This window comes from Athene noctua, chromosome 1 (genome assembly GCF_965140245.1).
Source record: "Athene noctua chromosome 1, bAthNoc1.hap1.1, whole genome shotgun sequence".
Taxonomy (NCBI): Eukaryota; Metazoa; Chordata; class Aves; order Strigiformes; family Strigidae; genus Athene; species Athene noctua.
The window spans coordinates 102,484,004-102,500,770 of NC_134037.1; the positions used below are offsets into that span (position 1 = coordinate 102,484,004).

A 16,767-nucleotide genomic window follows, 5' to 3' on the forward strand; every position below is an offset into this window, starting at 1 on the left:
CATTAATGTTATGTTGCCTACCTAAGTGCTGAGACAGTCATTGATGTAGAATCTGGGAGCCCTTACACCACCTTCCATCCAAGGATATTTTATCAATTACATTTCATGCTTTTTTAATATTTATTTTTTAAAGGGAAGTATTACTACCATAATCCTTAATTGAAAATCACCTTCCCACTGATTCAACAGACTGTGGATCAGGCCCTATGTACCAAGTATCTAGAAAGGAACGTCAGAGTTAGGTCTATATTACATCCGCCTCAGTGGTGTGCAGAGACAGTGGAGCTCTATCAGGTCAAGCCTGTTTTGGTAAATTAATGAATGAAACATCACTATCTTCACAAGTTGTAATAAAAACGTGACAGTAAGGTATAGCCAAATCCTAGGGATCATTTCAAAAATTTGGCTTCTGGTATAACACTACGTAATGAAAAGCTATGTAGACATAAAAGCTAAGTGAAACATTAAAAGCTATCTAGATTTATCAGCAGAGACTAGCTTAACCTTGCTTCCCTTCAAAGCACTGAATGCTAAAATTGCTGTTGTTTCATTAATATAGTTACAGCAATTTATCTCAAATGAGAAGACTTCATTTGACTTGGCAGTGTTAGGTTAACAGTTGGACCTGATGATCTTAAGGGTCTTTTCCAACCTAAATTACTATGATTTCAAGAAAAAAAAAAAAAAAAAAAAAGGAAGAAATTCCTTACAAAAATCCTGCTGTGCAAAAGCAGCAATGAAGACTGAGCACTACATTCCAGAAGGCTAACAATCTGCAGAAACAATGGCACCCACCTAAACAAAAGCTACCGTACAAGGCCAAGCAGAGTATACTACAGAAGAGCTTAAATTCTGATTTAGCTTGTTTCTCCACTGGTAAAACATTTTTCCCCACAAAACTGTATGGTATCAGCTCTAGAAAAAAAAAAAAATAAATAAAGGAGGGTTTCATGCTCAGCACAGAACAAGGCAACTGCAGAGGTTTTTGGTTTTACACCAAAAATATTGGTTCTGCACTTTGTGTCCTTTTTCTTCCCTAGTACAGCAAATTTGCTCAAGCTTGCTTGGTGTTTACCCATTGCAACTCATTATTATGGATAATTCTTTTTCAATTTCCAGTTGCAAGACAAGCAGCACAGAAAGGCAAATGCCGAGCCATAAATTGCAAACAAATAATTTCATATACCTGCCGCTACTACAATCTGAAATCTGTGTACAGTATATTGTATCTGTGCACCAGAGATGCTGCTGTTCTGATCTTCACCGGAACTTGCTTGTTTTCTACAATGATTTTCTTTAACCAAAGTGACAGGTGACCACCCAAGTCATGAAGACAATTTCTTGCCATTTCTTGAAGCTGTCTGACAAACATATTGTTGTGAAAACTCCAAGAAAAAGGATGTACAATTCTAAAGGAAAAATTCAAAGGCTTACAAAGAAAACACCTCCTGAAAAAAAAAGAAATTTCTCTAAGGTTTAAAATTACATACATACCTTTTCTTTATGCCAAGTTTATTCTGGCAATTTATTTTTTCTTTGTACAGATCCTCAAAATGAAAGGTGTTCTGACTTTCTTAAATAAGCTATGCATTAACACACATGCCCAAATCTTCAGAAACTCTGCCCTGAATGTTGGAATAAACATAACAAACCCCACCATAAAAATGCTATTGAAAGGCAATTTAAAAAATATGCCATGTTCTTGTAACGAAAAGATATTCTAAAGTGAAGACAGATGCATGGTAAACTGGATATCAAATGCTTCCCAACCCAGAATGTTAGCCCAGTAATTCTACAGGGATATGATAAAGAGAAGTACCCAAGATGCTTAGCCATCCTAACCCAAACAGAGATTAAAATAACATACAACTGATTTTATTTGATTTGTTACTGTGTGAATCCATGTGGGAAGCATTAAAAAGGCATGTTTATTTTGTCTCATTGACAAAATAACCAATACTAACCAAAAAGATTTCTACCTTTCAACACTGCAGGCCCTACTCCAAGTTGAGAGGCAGTGTACTTCACCAGTCCCTCGTTTTCACAGCCTCCAAAAATAAAGTGTTGAAGTTCCAAGCATAAAAGCTGTACTACATCAGAATCTCAGCATACTTTCTGAAAAATTCAATCACAGTAAGAAAAGGTTCATCACCCTTCTAAAAGTAGGAAGACGCATTATGTCACCAGCAATTGTAGTACCTTCTCACAGCCAAAAGGAAGGAATGGGAAACACTGCAAACACAGGTATCTATAACCAAATACAACTGGCACAACTCTTGAAACCTGATGAAGTGGCCAGCTGACTAGCAAAACCCCTCTCTTTTCTTCTATCTTCCCAAGGTATTGGAAGATGATGCCTCTACCTTGCGAAAACATGCCAGAGAAGGAGAGCATGTCTCAGCAACCTCACCATGGCAAGATTTCTGATGACAACAGAGCAGGACCACTGGAAATCTTGTTATCTGAAGATCAACACTATTATATGTAGTTCTAATCCCACATGAACCAAATCCTAAGAGCATTATGTCCAGAAAGATTCATGAGGAGTATGGAAAGTTGGCTTATTAAATAGTTCATAACAGGGCTGCATTACAAAAAGCACAGGAGTAAGAATATTTTGCAACCATATTACTTAAAACTGAGAACAGTACTCTTTTGGAAATGTAAATATTCAACTTGGTTAAATCAAGACAATCACAGATAGACAGTTTTTCCCAAATCTTTGGCTGTATTGCAATGGTTGTTTCAATTTGTAATCTCCAACTAAACATTTCCTATCCATGGATTAACAATATATTTACTGACTTGTGTCTTTTAACAGTATTTATCCAACATAACAAAATAAACTGCAATTTGTTATACTTTTTTTTTTACAAAACATTTTATAAATATTTTTACAAAATGTATACAAAGCAATTTCAAGTGAGACATACTTTACAAATGAAGGTATTTAAGCAAATAAAGTCCATACCACACTGACAATAAGTGACACATCCTCTTTAAGTGAAGTCAGTCTGTAAGGCCTCCCTAATCTAACAGATAAATTAGACTAAAATCTTCAAAATGAACATAGTTTTCTTAATTGCCAGTTTAAAATTTGTTTTAATATTAGGCAGTGTTAAATAACATTGAAATCACAATGCTGATCCAGCAAAATAATGAAAACATGTTTAAAGTCATGCACATTCACAATACTTTGCTGGACTTGAGCCCATATGATTAATAAATTCATACTTTTTTTTAGCACAACAAAAATACAATTCTTTCATTTACTGCTTCACCACGTACCAGAATTCCTTTAGAACTGAATTCAAAGGAGTGAACAACAGAACATTAACAATCTAAGATTAATCTTGCTAGGATTGTTCAATGGGTTCCTCTCATAAGTAGTTCAGAGAAATGTGTCTGACCAAATCAACCATGACTACATTTTGTAATTTGTAATTTTTTATATGCCACTGTCCCCCAACCCCAAATGAGATCCAATAGAAGACACATAGCCTGATACTTCAATTATGTATTTGCTGTAGAGAGGCTGGAAACCCCACACCCATTTTGAGGTGGTACAAAAAGCAAGTGGATCAATGAATGTGCAACTCTACTTTTTTCCCTATAAAAGAATAATTCAACTAGTTAACATACAGCTGTGTAACTTACTGTTTTCCCTCCTAGATAGTTTAGAACGGTTAAATTTCCAAAATGATAAAATAAAATACGCATCAGGATACACAGCCATGAGCATATTATTAAATCTAAAAAGGCAATAGGTGAAGACTATATTGTCAGTTTTGCCAATAAGAAAACAACTAACCGCCTGAGAGTCTATTCTATAGACACCTAACTAAAAATTTAAAACTGGCAATACTTATTATTACCTTGAATATTTTATACAACACTTGGGAATGTTGGGTTTTTATAAACATGTACTTTTAAATTGGCACAATTTTTTTAAATGGCAATTAGTAATGTACAAAAGCAGTATTTCCATTCACGTTGAAGGGGAAATGACTTTAAGTTCATCTTTCTCACATTGCTTTCTAGATTTGGTTTCCTTCAATGGTCAGACAGTGGACTGTAGCTCAATACTGAGTTGCACTGTATTCTACTGTCACAAGGATCTAATTCTGCTTTCTTTTGCGCTATTCAGATGGACTGAATTACATGACAGCAAAACCTTTTGTTTTCTTTCCTGGCAATCTAACTGACAACCACAGCTTGTCACAATGAGCCTCTATATCATGATAACTGTAATCAGCAAATCTGGAAAACGACTGGTAATTTTTCTCAGAAATTATGGAGAAGGTTCGGGGGAGAACATGAGCATACCTTAGAAACCACAAAAGCTATATCCTCCTGAGCAGACATATGTACTACATGCACATGACGAATGTCAGTGCATTTATGTGCACAAAAGCACTCATGACCAAAGTAAACTAGGAAAAAGCAGCATGGGCAGCAAAAAAAGAGATGTCATAGATTAAAATAAATAAATAAAATAATAAGATTCTCTCTTAACAACATGACAGCAAGCCAAATACAAACCATGCAATGGTTTCACTTGGCTCTACAATATGAATTAATAATTACACACTTTTTGATATGTTTAAACAATGGGATTGCTGATCAACTTTGGTCTGTACATATCTTGCTAATTATGACTGCTACGGCGGATGATTTAACATTCTCTGACAGCAAAAAGCAAAAAAAAAAAATCAAAAATAAACACTGGCCTTTAAGTTTAATCAGAGTAAGGCTAATGTCCTCTTAAAATATAAGCTACAAATATCATAACAGTTTTCAAATAAAAGTGCTTTTGACACTTGGTCTAAAAAAAAAAAAAAACCAAATAAAAAAAACATTTATACCACTTCAGAAAGACTCAAGGCTGACTACATCCAATTATAAAATGCAAAATCTTTTCCTCAAGAGTTAACATATATATGTATTATATATATAAATTCATGGCTCTATCATGGCCTCATCCTGTACACTTTGCCATTTACTGGCTTCCATTCTACCTTCCTTAGTCAAGCATTTATTACTTCATTATCATGCCACTGTGACTAAGATCATATAATATCATCCCACAGACTAAAGTTACCCACTACAAATATATCAAGTACTAGTTTCTGCTCAGAAAGCAATAGAAAAGCACTTTAAGTTTAAATTATGAAGCCTTGTAAACACACTGATGATATCCTTCCAACTTAAGAATCCTAGAAGACAGATTCATTAACAAAGCAAATAATCACTTCTGAATAGAGGTACAGTGGGTTTTCCAGAAAAACTAAAGATCTGATGATTTGTGAAGAGAAGGGCAGGGGAGAATTGTTGCTTCCATCACTTTTTAAAAACATTTTCTTAATAAATATATCCTTTCAAATGACTGTGATTGTCAGTATATTACCGTATTACATAGGGCCTAACAACCTGCAACCTTGTTATGTTGCAGTACTGCACAATTATCAAAAGCACTATCATAATAATACTCGAAATAGTAAGGCCCTAACAGACTGCATTCTAACAAGGATTAACTTTACTTGGATATCTCACTGTAACCACAATGAGTATTGCTCTCAAACACAGAACAGAATCTAGTTTAGAAAGGTTAACCTTAAATGCATGTCAGGCTGTACTTGTGGTGTCATTCACATTTGCTTCTGCTAAGAGAAACATAACTTGTCCATGGTACTGTAACTATTAACACTCTAAGATACTATTTACAGCTGCTTCTAAAATAGAGTCAGTTTCTACAACACCTTCACTGTGGTCTGGAATAAATTTTTCCAGGCAGTTTTCCTGTGAAGCAATAGGTGAAAAATTAGGAAATTCTAATTCAACTGAGCCACTACTTGTCGCCTCATTTTGTGGCTGTCTCCCAGCTTTTTTAAGTTCCAAGATGTTTTTAAATGTAGTTTCTAAACTCTTATTGAGCAGTAAGTCTTGCTGGGGTTCACCAGAGCCTTTCCTGTTATCAGGATGTAAAACCTCATTCTTTGGAGAGCTCCTCAGAGTTTTGTCTTGGAGGGAATTATTACACGTTACCTTTGAGAAAGACTGAACTGTGTTCCTTGATATTTTATTGTGTGTTCCATGACTGCCTCTTGACACAGTTTTTGACAAGTCTTCAGAACTCGGAGAATTCTCAGTGGACTTGGCGAGATCTTTTCCAGCCATTTTTTCTTCAGAAAGGGCCACATATTGACTCTCAGAAGAACAATTAGCTTTCTCAAACTTTAAAGCTTTAGTGAGGCTCTCCGATTTTTTAGTAGAAGCTATTCCTTCTTGTGGTGTCAGAATGTTGTTAGGCACTAGAGGAAGTTTACTGTGATTTGTGGACTCTGCTGAGCTGGATTTTGGTCGGTCTCTGGCTTGGGTTTTGGTAGTCTGACTTCTAGAAGGTAATGTTTTGCTAGACTGACGGTCACTTTTGCTGGACTGTGCTTCTTCAGCTGTTTTATCAAATTGTTTGGCAGAACAACAAAAATCGGCCTGATAACCATCTGAAAATTAAGGAGCAACATTTTACTTAAATTACCTATACATCAAAATAACAGACACTCCCAATGTAGTTTCTAAGTATTAAAATTCAAAAAAACAAAGCCTATAGATTCATGTCTGTAAGAGACATACATGTACTCAAGTGTTCCGCTGCATCCAGTGTAGGTGACTATCACCAAATTAATCAGCATACTGCACACCTACATGCACTGTAAAACCAGACTAAGGGCACTTCCCAGCATTCTAAATATGCCAATATGGTATCTGGAAGACTAATATATTCTTCAATACATCCTCTGAGTATATTTTAAAATATGCAGAACATTTAAATAAATAGTAATTGTTACCTTACACAAATAATGTGCTTCTAGTTGCTACATTTAACAGCCTGTTAAAAATGCTGCCATTTAAGTGGCCGTGACATTCCAAAAGCAACACTTCATTCAGGTGAACGAGAGCGTTCATGCTTCATGCAGTGGTGTTCCTTCTGGCTGCCAGCACACTAACAGATTCTTCCCTACTAGAATTAAGACCATGTCACGACTATTGTCAAAGAAACTCAGAAATATTTCTCTGCTGAACAGGCCAAATATATTTTTTCCCCAAATAACTGCCTTTACCCTTACAGTGTCTCTGGGAGTTATAAAAATTTAACTTGCACCTGCTTATAAGTATTTTGATTACTGGAATCCCTAGCAATCAGTGCCTTGCTGTGGCAACAACTATTTTTAAACACCCCATACTTACACTGCTTTTGTAAGATTCAGAAGTTAACTATTACTTACCAGGATCCACAAGTGCAAGACGCTTATCCCGGGTCAGAGATGCCCTCTCTTCCTGGTTAAACATCCTATCAATCATAACCATTTCTGCAGAGGGATTTATCCGCTGCAGGAAAAGGTAAAAAAAAAATCATCTCTGTAGTCACCCATATGTTGGTACCCAATCAAAACATTTATAGCGTAGTTACTCTTCAGAGAAAAAGAAATGTGTTTCATTAGACATTTGCAGAGAACGTGCACAATTCCAGAACATCTTCAGCGATCTTGACTGTGATTCCAACCACTACTGAAACTCAACCATAACACTTTCTTCACATTTTATGGTACATTTTATTTGTTACAAGATTTTAAAACACAGAATTACTCTTCCAATCGTAAGAATTGTACCTTTTCAGGACTGAGTATGTTTACCACTGTACATTCCAATTTTTTACATCATAGAGTATCTTTCTCTTTTAGAGAGAAAACCGGCAAAAATCTTGCAGCGGGACCACCTTATTGTGTTTCTTCCCTGCACTTCTCACTTATCCCTTTCACTAGCTGGTGCTGAGTTGCATTTTGCTGACCATGCCTTCAAGCCAGGTGGATTCAGCCATCACAGAAGAAAGTTCAGTGGCTTTTAAGCCACAACACAGGCTTCCTGTTCCAAACCTGAACATTATGTCAAATAACCTCTTCAAAATGACTGCATGGGATTTACCATACCACATACCAGATGCTAAAAGAATTTAACCTCCACTGCCCCTTGCGCCTGCAATTCCTTGCAAATATTTGACAGTTATCTTTTTTAATGGGACTATTAAATTCCAAATTTATTATTAGATCCAATATTATTAGATTCCAATATTAATTCTAACACATATTATGTATTCCTGTCTCTAAGCAGAGTCATTTAAATGTCTATTATACTCAAATTCAAAACTTTCCCGGGCTTGAAAACTAGCATGTCTGAAGCCACAACAGTATTTCCTGATCCTTGTAAAATACATTCTTACAAGTAACTTAGTTTTCTTTTTACCTCATGCTTGGCATTGTGAAAGCACTTCAATCAGAAGCATTTCTGATGAAAATGTGAGGCTCCACCTAGCTTCTAAGGAGAAATAATGATTTCCTAAATTGTAGTATGATTTGGCTCCAATTATAATATGGCTGGAGGCCTCTGAATGAAGATTTTCAACATTCTTTCAGGCTCTACAATCCACAGAAATATATAGAAATCACCTGCCTGACTACCACAGCTTGTTCAGCACAAGAGCAAGGTATAAGCAGAGAGCAGAAGTTCATGTGTCTTCAATGTCTATGGAACTTAATACAGAACAGCACCCTTAGGCAGTTATGTGAAATACAAACTCAATCCATTTCACTGGTTTCAAGATACGTGCATACACTTAAAAATGCAGCTTGGCCAGATTGCTGGTGCAGTAACAAGTACGTGGGCTATATCTATGTATCTCTAAAATCTTCATGTATATATTTATTGCCTTTGTAAGGTGATAAATAGAATCAACAAAACGAATGCTCTCACCTTCCTGTAAATGTTTTTGGGTTTTCGTAACAAATTGAATCACATCCTATAAACATAAAATGTACCTAGGTTATACACCTTACCATTGCATCTTCTATAAGCAAACATCTGTATTTGTTCAGCATAGCCTGTGTCCTCTTCAGAAGCTGTGTAGCTACAGATTCAAATTCACTGTCCACTAGAAAGACAAGAGCATACTTTCAAATACTGTTCTTCAGTAACCTGCACAAATTTTAAAATGTTCCCTTTCTTATTGCTCTAACTTATGTAAAGAATTCTCTAAAAACAGGGATTACAAACTTATTGCCAATTTTTAAAAAGAAATTTACCTTTCCTTAAGTCTTCCTCTGTTGGCAGTGATCCCTGGCACACATGATATGAAAGGAGTCTCTGAACTGCATCATTTAATGATCTGAACCGACTTTTATCTGGTGTCACAGCATGCACCTGATCTTTCTGTAATTGTTGTAGAATACTACAAGGAAAATAAATTATATATAATTAGCACATACTCTAACAGAAATTTATACACTGAAAAAAATAAAAAGAAATGAAGGTTAGAGGAAACATCTGCAACAAAATTACAAACGAAAAATAACTTACAAAGCTCCTTTAGTTAACTGTTTAGCAGCAGGCCTTTTCTGTCCAACTAAATGACCATCCACCTAAGTTCAAAATAAAAGACAAATTACAATATATCCCCTCCTTTGCAAAGCCTAAGCTTCAGCATTTATTTCTGCCAATCAAGTATATCACCAATACTAAGTGTAACCACCATGTAAGCATAAACACTTTCAATTATCTCTTGCTTTCACAGGGCACTGTATCTACGAAATAGGGAAGTCACTTCTTTTACATAAACCAGAGCTCTGAAATGTTGTTCATAGGCAAATTCCACTGTAGTGCATATATATGCTTCACTAAGAAAAAGGTTTTGTCAAATGTAGCAGATGAAAAGAAAAGGTACAACCAAAAACTTCTCCAAAGAAACCTGTTCTCAAGAACTGTCTCAGCATTTCTCAGTTGATGTTATTTTGCCCAATTTTAATGGATTAGAGTATCTGTCAGAAAAGCAGGCTAAGGTTGCATACTTAAATTCTCAGAAGCCATGGTGGCTGGGCGGGGGGTGAAATTGGTTCTAGGAACTCTGTTTCAGTGTCGATGCTGCAGATACAACCATCAGGTAGATCTACATCACCTCCTCCTTTCCTTAGACATTTATGAAGCCAAAGTTTTTCAAGGGAACACATCCCTAAAATGTAAGGCTCTCTGAGGTGGCAAAGGCTCATGTTCCTACTGTATTAGAGGCATTACTGCAATCCAAGTATTCTGCCAACGAAGCCATTCTGGAACAAACAGTCCGTGTTTAATATGAAGTTGTTGGGTTTTTTTCAGTCAACTAGTTTCACTAATGAAATTGTTCACAGAGCAAAAGTTACTTAACAATTTTTAAGAAAAAGATAGCGTGAAAGCTCTTTTGAACTACAACATGATTAGAAGGAACAAAAAAATGTCTGGTACAGAGCATCCTTCTTAGCAAAGTAGGATCACCATGAAGCAGGCATGCTGCAATGGTATTTGCTGGCCAAAAAGCCTCTAGCTTCAGAGCACAAGAAGTATTCACCACCGCAACATCTGACCAACAGTTAGAAAACTAGGCTGAATTCATAACTGAGCACTACTCTATCTTCCGGTCTACTTGTGTATCAGTAAGGCAGGGAAAAACATTCATGTCCTACTACACTGACAAATACATTTACAGCAAGGAACAAAAATTCTACATCAGATCCTCCCTTGTTTTCTTCTGTGATTTTGTAGTGTAGTTCCATCCACAAGGAAGCCACACTTTCAAGCCTATGTCAAACCCTCACTCCTTGTCCTCTGCTACTCAGTCCATGAATGTAACAAATGTCTTCTCCCTCCAGAAGTTCTTGTATTCCTGCTCCAAAAAAGCTGGTCTCTCCTTCCAGACCCAAACCCTGGATGTAGGGTTAAATTTTTGTACGTGGTTGCCATATATAGAACTTTTGGTGGTTGGGAAAAAAAAAAAGAGAAAAAAGGAAAGAAGACAATGCAGTAAGGAATAAAACAGACAAAGACCAGATGGAATTTTTCTGCTACTTCTCATAAAACATCCCCTCCCAGTCAGCTAGAAGATAGCTGAGTTTGTAAGAAGTAATCGTAAAAGTAGGTCTAACTATGTCCAACTCAATGAAGAATTGCTACGTCACACAAAATTATCTTCAGGGAACAGTACAGTCAGATTCCACTTACTGAATTAAATCTCAAAGCAGCATTCATAATACTACTTTGCAAAATATTCAACATTTATTATGTCAACACATGGCAAGCAAAGACTTCTAGATTATCAATATGGAGTTGAAAAATCCCTAATGTCACTAAAGTTTTAAGGGAAAGGGAAACAGATAAATAGAAGTATTCTCTACCTGTATGCTCTGCTGAACTGATGACGATCCTATTACTTTCTCTTGTGGCTGTGTTGTTCCTAGAGACTGCTGTATGATTTTTCCTCCAGAGTCCTGTCCTATAAAAAATATGTTAAAAAGACTCTGTCATCCTAAGCAAGAACAGAATAACTTCATGTACCTATCCTGATCATTTTATTTGAGTTTTTAGCTTTTAGCAGAAAGATGCATGTCTTGTGCTTAAAAGCATTAGTGCAACTACCCTGTGGAGAAACTAGGTCATAAAAATGAAACAGGACTGATATTTTGTGCTGCAAACTACAAAAATCCTCGGATATAAATCATCTCCTATCATAGTACTGCAATGTAGAAAGAAATTCAAGTATCCCAACAATTTACTGAAAAACATATAGTACATTTTATGAAGTTTCAATACTAACTCTCCCTCAAGTACATAAACCCAATTTTTCTAGAACTCATGGAAGTATTTAGACAGCAGGCATGATATATTTTTTTCCTAGATTTTCTACATGGGAAGACTTCCTCCAATTGCCTTGCTCAGGAATTCAAACAGCATCTTATCAGCCATGCTACATTACAACCAAGACGAATAAGAAAATTTTTTTTTCCCTCCCCCAAAAAAACCCATACTGTGCTGATTGTAGAGAATTGCCTGGACAGCTTGCACATAACAGCACACAAGGGAAAAAAAAAAAAAAAGGCAGGTAGATCATGGGACCTTATTCAAAAGGGTTACTTATTCACAAAGATGAAGGTTACTGCATTTTCCTGTTTGCTTTGAATATATTGCTTTTTTTCTTTTAGTAGCATGGTACAGCTTGAAAAGCCCAGTATTTTGCCATGAGCAATGCATTAACTATTCTAACTGAAAGTTACACTTTCAAAAATAGATTGATGACAGCCTGCATATAACATTGCAATCGCTATGTTTCCTTCCTCTGTATCTAAGGTGGGCACCACAAGAGAGGGTACCATTTTGGATTTTACAGAGGGGAGAAATACTTGCTTATTGGGGAGATTCAACTTTTCACTATAAAAAAAATGAAGTGTTGTGGTTGGAAAAAATAAAAGAACACATTCAACACTGAAAAATTCAGTTTGCATTCTAAAAATAAAATCCTGATAATTTTTATGACCCTATCAGCATGAGCCATCAATGCAAGTCTGACACATTGAAGAACCACCAATTTCTGTTGCCAGAGAAAATTAAGAAAATTATTTTAAAAAGACCTTAGTTGACCTGATAGTGTGTTGCTCAGAAGACTTGTTAGCTGAGGCTGTCTCAAATTATCCTGTGTCTTCGATGCAGAAACTGGTGATGTCTGGTTCATAGCTTTTTTCTGTGCCACATACATTTAAAAAAAAAAAAATGTCGAAAACAGTCAAATATTTACTGAAAGCTTTTAACAGAGGAAAAAAAATCAAAAAAGGTAACTAAAATTCAGCTCTACACATCCCTTTTCAACCTCAAACTCTTAAGTAGTGAATTTTCATACATGTCAATTTCTAAGTTCAAGAATTTTATAAAGAAAATGAGAGAGTAATAGAAATTACACTAACAGCACAAATATACACCAGTTACATTCTCTTAGACTCATGATTTGTCATTACAAACTGGGCCCTCAGAAAGCCCAGCTTCTGAGTCTCAAAACTGCAAGATGATTAAATAAGCTGTCTCCACAATAAAAAAAATACACAGCAGAACAAACTGTCAGTTGTTTAGCGACTAAATGATACATGGTTTACAATGAAGTACAATATATACAGTTACTATCAGTATTTTATAATTATCAAGGAAAAAAAACAGAAGCAAAAAACCAACAGAAGTGGAATAGAATAGCTTCTTGCTAATCATGTGACAAGTCACTGAGTTAAATACTGGCAGAGTTTGGAAGTTCACTTATGAAAACAGCCAAAGTTGAGTTGAATATATACTGCAGCTGCATCAGCTGGACAAAAAAGGACCAGATCTCACCTTAAAAGAAAATGATTTTTTTTTTTAATTATTACTAAGTAGATCTCTTCTTAGAGAAAATATATTTTAAATTTTATGCTTTTACAAACTACTTTGAAAGGTATTTCCTTTTAAGGATTCTAAGAAACACCTCTTGTCTTGTCTTAGTGTCAAATTTCAAAGCTTCTAACTGCTCCAGACACACAGAACTACAATGGGCAAAATGCCAGTATGGTAAATATCAAAGAGAAACCCAAGAAACCTATTTTGAATAGGTCAAACCTTGAAAATGCATGCACAGTTGTAGTAAGGTCGAAAGACTTGTAAGTGCTAAGAATGTACCCAAGCCTTTACATCTAGCTCTACGGTAAGATTTTCAGGAGAGCTCATCGTTGTGTAATCTTACAATGTCCCTTCCTTTAAATGGCAGCAGAAATAGATCAGTGCTAAGCAGTTCTGAAAATATTACTATAAATCACCAACAAAATCTTCTGAATTCACAAAAGTGACAAGACTCATTCACTCAGTGACAGACTTTGGAAAATACCAAGTGAAATGTCGTCTCCGGGTTACAATAATTTTCAGCAGTTCCACAGTATCTGTAACAATGCAAACTAGCAAAACGAACGTTCTCTGTATTAACATCAATTTTAATACTTTCTTAACCAGACTTTAGCACAGCTTACAAGCATTTCTTTGGCTACATTTTTAAGCAGCTTTCATACCTGACCAAAGGCAAACTGTTGTTGCGTTACTCCAATTGACGTGTGACTAAAGGTGCTGACAGATTTGGAAGAGGATGCTGGAAGACGATGTGATGCACTGACGGGAACTTGAGTTCTGTTCTGTGTGAGCTGATCTCCAGTGAAGTTTCCTCCTGATGCAACAGACTGAACTGATGGTCCCAAGCTAGGATGTACTGAACCAGAAGAACTTGCAACTGCAAACCGATTGGAAGCTGACATACTTGAGACTGTAGACTGCCCAGGTGACATCGTAGTAAAACTCGATCTACCTTGAGAAACATTAGCTTGACTGGGTGACAAATGCAACACCGTTGGTGATGCCTGCTGCAGTGGCACCTGTCCACCAACAATTTGTGAAGTTCCATGATTTACTATAACTTGGTTTCCAGGAGCTGTGAATGTCTGGCCAGAAACAAGTTGAACAGCTGTGTTCTGATTATTCAGCATCTGTCCTGAATACGACTGGTTGGCTCTTAGCATGTTTGTAGAGTTCCTGTTGAGCATTACATGCTCAGCAGACACTTGGCTAGGAACCAGCTGGGAAGGCTGAGTCTGAAGAAGTTGTCCATTTATGGTCTGGACATGATGAACTGAATTAGAATTAACAGACAAACTTGTAGGTATGAGAAACTGGTTTTGAGGTGCATGAGGCTGTCCCATAGGAGAGTGGATAACAATACTACCTCCAGCATTGCTAACTGTCTGAGGTGTAACTGATTTTCTTGTATTTTGTTGATTAACAATATTAACAGACATATGAGGACCCACTACTGAACTCTGAGGTGAGTTTGCAGAAGCAAACGGAATCCCTTGCTGTACATGATGCTGCTGTATTCCCAAGTTATTCACATTGTAAGCAGTCTGCTGACCCATCTGGATAGGCTTTGGTTGGATATTAATGGGAACTTTGTTAGAGTTTGGTGCCAAACCTCTTTGAATGATGATATTATGGACAGGCAATGACGTCTGAAAATTTGTGCTGTTAAATGGAACGGTTACAGGTTGTGCTACTGGACTTGAATTTGAGTTACCAAACAGTGAGTTACCATTTGGAGTCTGTCTGTGTACCAAGAGGCCACTACTCATGTTTGCAGGTGTTTGTTGACCATTGCCTTTCAGTATTATCTGAGATCCATCAAGGTTATTAATGGTCATCATGGAAGGTTGATTACTAAATGAACCAATTAGCTGTATCTGCCCAGAACCACTAATCTGGCTGCTATTAGACAAATGCTGGCTGGGAACGCTAATTCCGACATGTTGCATAAAGCCATGTTGCACACCAACTGTATTGCTTGCAAAAGATGCTCCAACAGGTTGCTGTACCACTTGAGTAACTCCTATAGGTTGCAACGTCTGACCTGAGTAATTAGAAACATTAGAAGCCTGAGTAAAGGATGCTGATGAAGAAGGATGAAGCTGAGCTTGTGCAAACTGTTGGCTAGAACCTACACTGGCATCCAAATATGCCTCTTCTGCCAAAGTCTGTTCAGTAATATTGGCCTCCTGCAAGGACTTCTGAAGAATATCAAAAGGCTGATCCTCAGTAAGATCAGGTAAAGGAGAAGATACAAGTTCATCTTCAAGAAACTGAAGGCTACTGGACAGCTGCAGTCCATCACTAGGCCCCTCTCCAAGCTGACCACTTACACCTTTTACAGACGACTTAGGATCAGTGTTCTGAAATGCAAAACAAAAAACACATCCTTTTCAGAAATTCCAAGCTTGTTTCCCCATTAAGCTTTTTTTTCATGCAAACTTTCTTTACAAAATTATATTCTTTGCACAGTATGTATATAAGGTGAGTTTCATCCCATAGAGTTGGCCAGCATAAACATGTGCATCACCTCACTCATGCCCTCGTAACAGACCTCTGGAGATACTACTCTCCTTTCACTTCTCAAGTCTCCCAATTCCACAGCACTCAGCTCTGCAGTTGCCCTGTTTCAAGAGGATGTGACATGCTCTTGAAGTACCATTTTCCCTTTCTCAAGCTGAGCACTGTACAGACAGAAGGATAAAAGAAAGGAGGAGTGAAAAAACCTCCACTGTAACTCAATCTGGGGCACAGTTTCAGTAGCAACAGTAGTAACAGGGAAAAGGCAGAGGAAAGCTGCTCTTTCACTGACTTCCTCTATCAAATGAGATCCATCTTCAAAATCCTACCATTTCTACAGGCATATAGTGCAAACTAGTGACCATTTCATAAGGTTAAGGAATTACGCTAATTCTTTGTTTAGAAAAATTTTTGAAACAAAGCAATAAGAAGAACAATCCTACCACCTTTGTGGTTTATGCTAGTGAAACAATTTGGGAGAACTATAAACATTGAAACTACAGCAAATACTAAGTGGCACCTTGAATAAAAATATCCTTCAAATCTACATCCGTAAATACTGTGATAAGGAAAATCAGAACCTACTTTACTCTGGCCTACTGTCATTAAGACTTTCCTGAAGCAAAAATCCAGAACTCTAGAGAACACAAGTATCAGGTTTCTACAGGTGGAATGCCAAATTTAAACACATAGTAATACTTGCAATAGTTTCAAGTGAGACAGAGTACACCTTTCTAAATTGCAAAATCGTAACTATTCGAAAACAACATCCAGTTTCTTTTTAGGTCAAAATAAACGCAAAATGTGGGTGTGAAATTATCAATTATGTTCATACTCAGAGCCTTCACTCCTTGAAGGTCATAGACACTTGTTCTCGCCTCATATAAACAACATGAAGATGCTGCAAGCCTTAATTATCACATGCAGTAACATCTCCGCCCTAACTTCAGTTCCCCAATCATACTTATTCAGAAT

The 16,767-nt window shown here is 36.6% G+C and overlaps 1 protein-coding gene across 3 annotated transcripts in view; it reads right to left on the reverse strand.

The window, feature by feature from the left end:
- Positions 1–4,866: 4,866 nt before the first annotated feature.
- The window catches only part of BICRAL (BICRA like chromatin remodeling complex associated protein), a 43,311-nt gene continuing 31,410 nt past the window's right edge, over positions 4,867–16,767 (reverse strand). For all 3 annotated transcript variants that reach the window (XM_074897129.1, XM_074897127.1, XM_074897128.1), the window contains exons 5-12: positions 13,935–15,635; positions 12,496–12,595; positions 11,256–11,353; positions 9,412–9,473; positions 9,138–9,283; positions 8,892–8,986; positions 7,287–7,389; positions 4,867–6,503 (exon numbers count right to left, since the gene is read on the reverse strand). In XM_074897129.1, the coding sequence (XP_074753230.1) occupies positions 5,701–6,503; positions 7,287–7,389; positions 8,892–8,986; positions 9,138–9,283; positions 9,412–9,473; positions 11,256–11,353; positions 12,496–12,595; positions 13,935–15,635 (3,108 nt within the window). In that variant the 3' untranslated portion in view covers positions 4,867–5,700. The remainder of the gene's footprint in view (positions 6,504–7,286; positions 7,390–8,891; positions 8,987–9,137; positions 9,284–9,411; positions 9,474–11,255; positions 11,354–12,495; positions 12,596–13,934; positions 15,636–16,767) is intronic.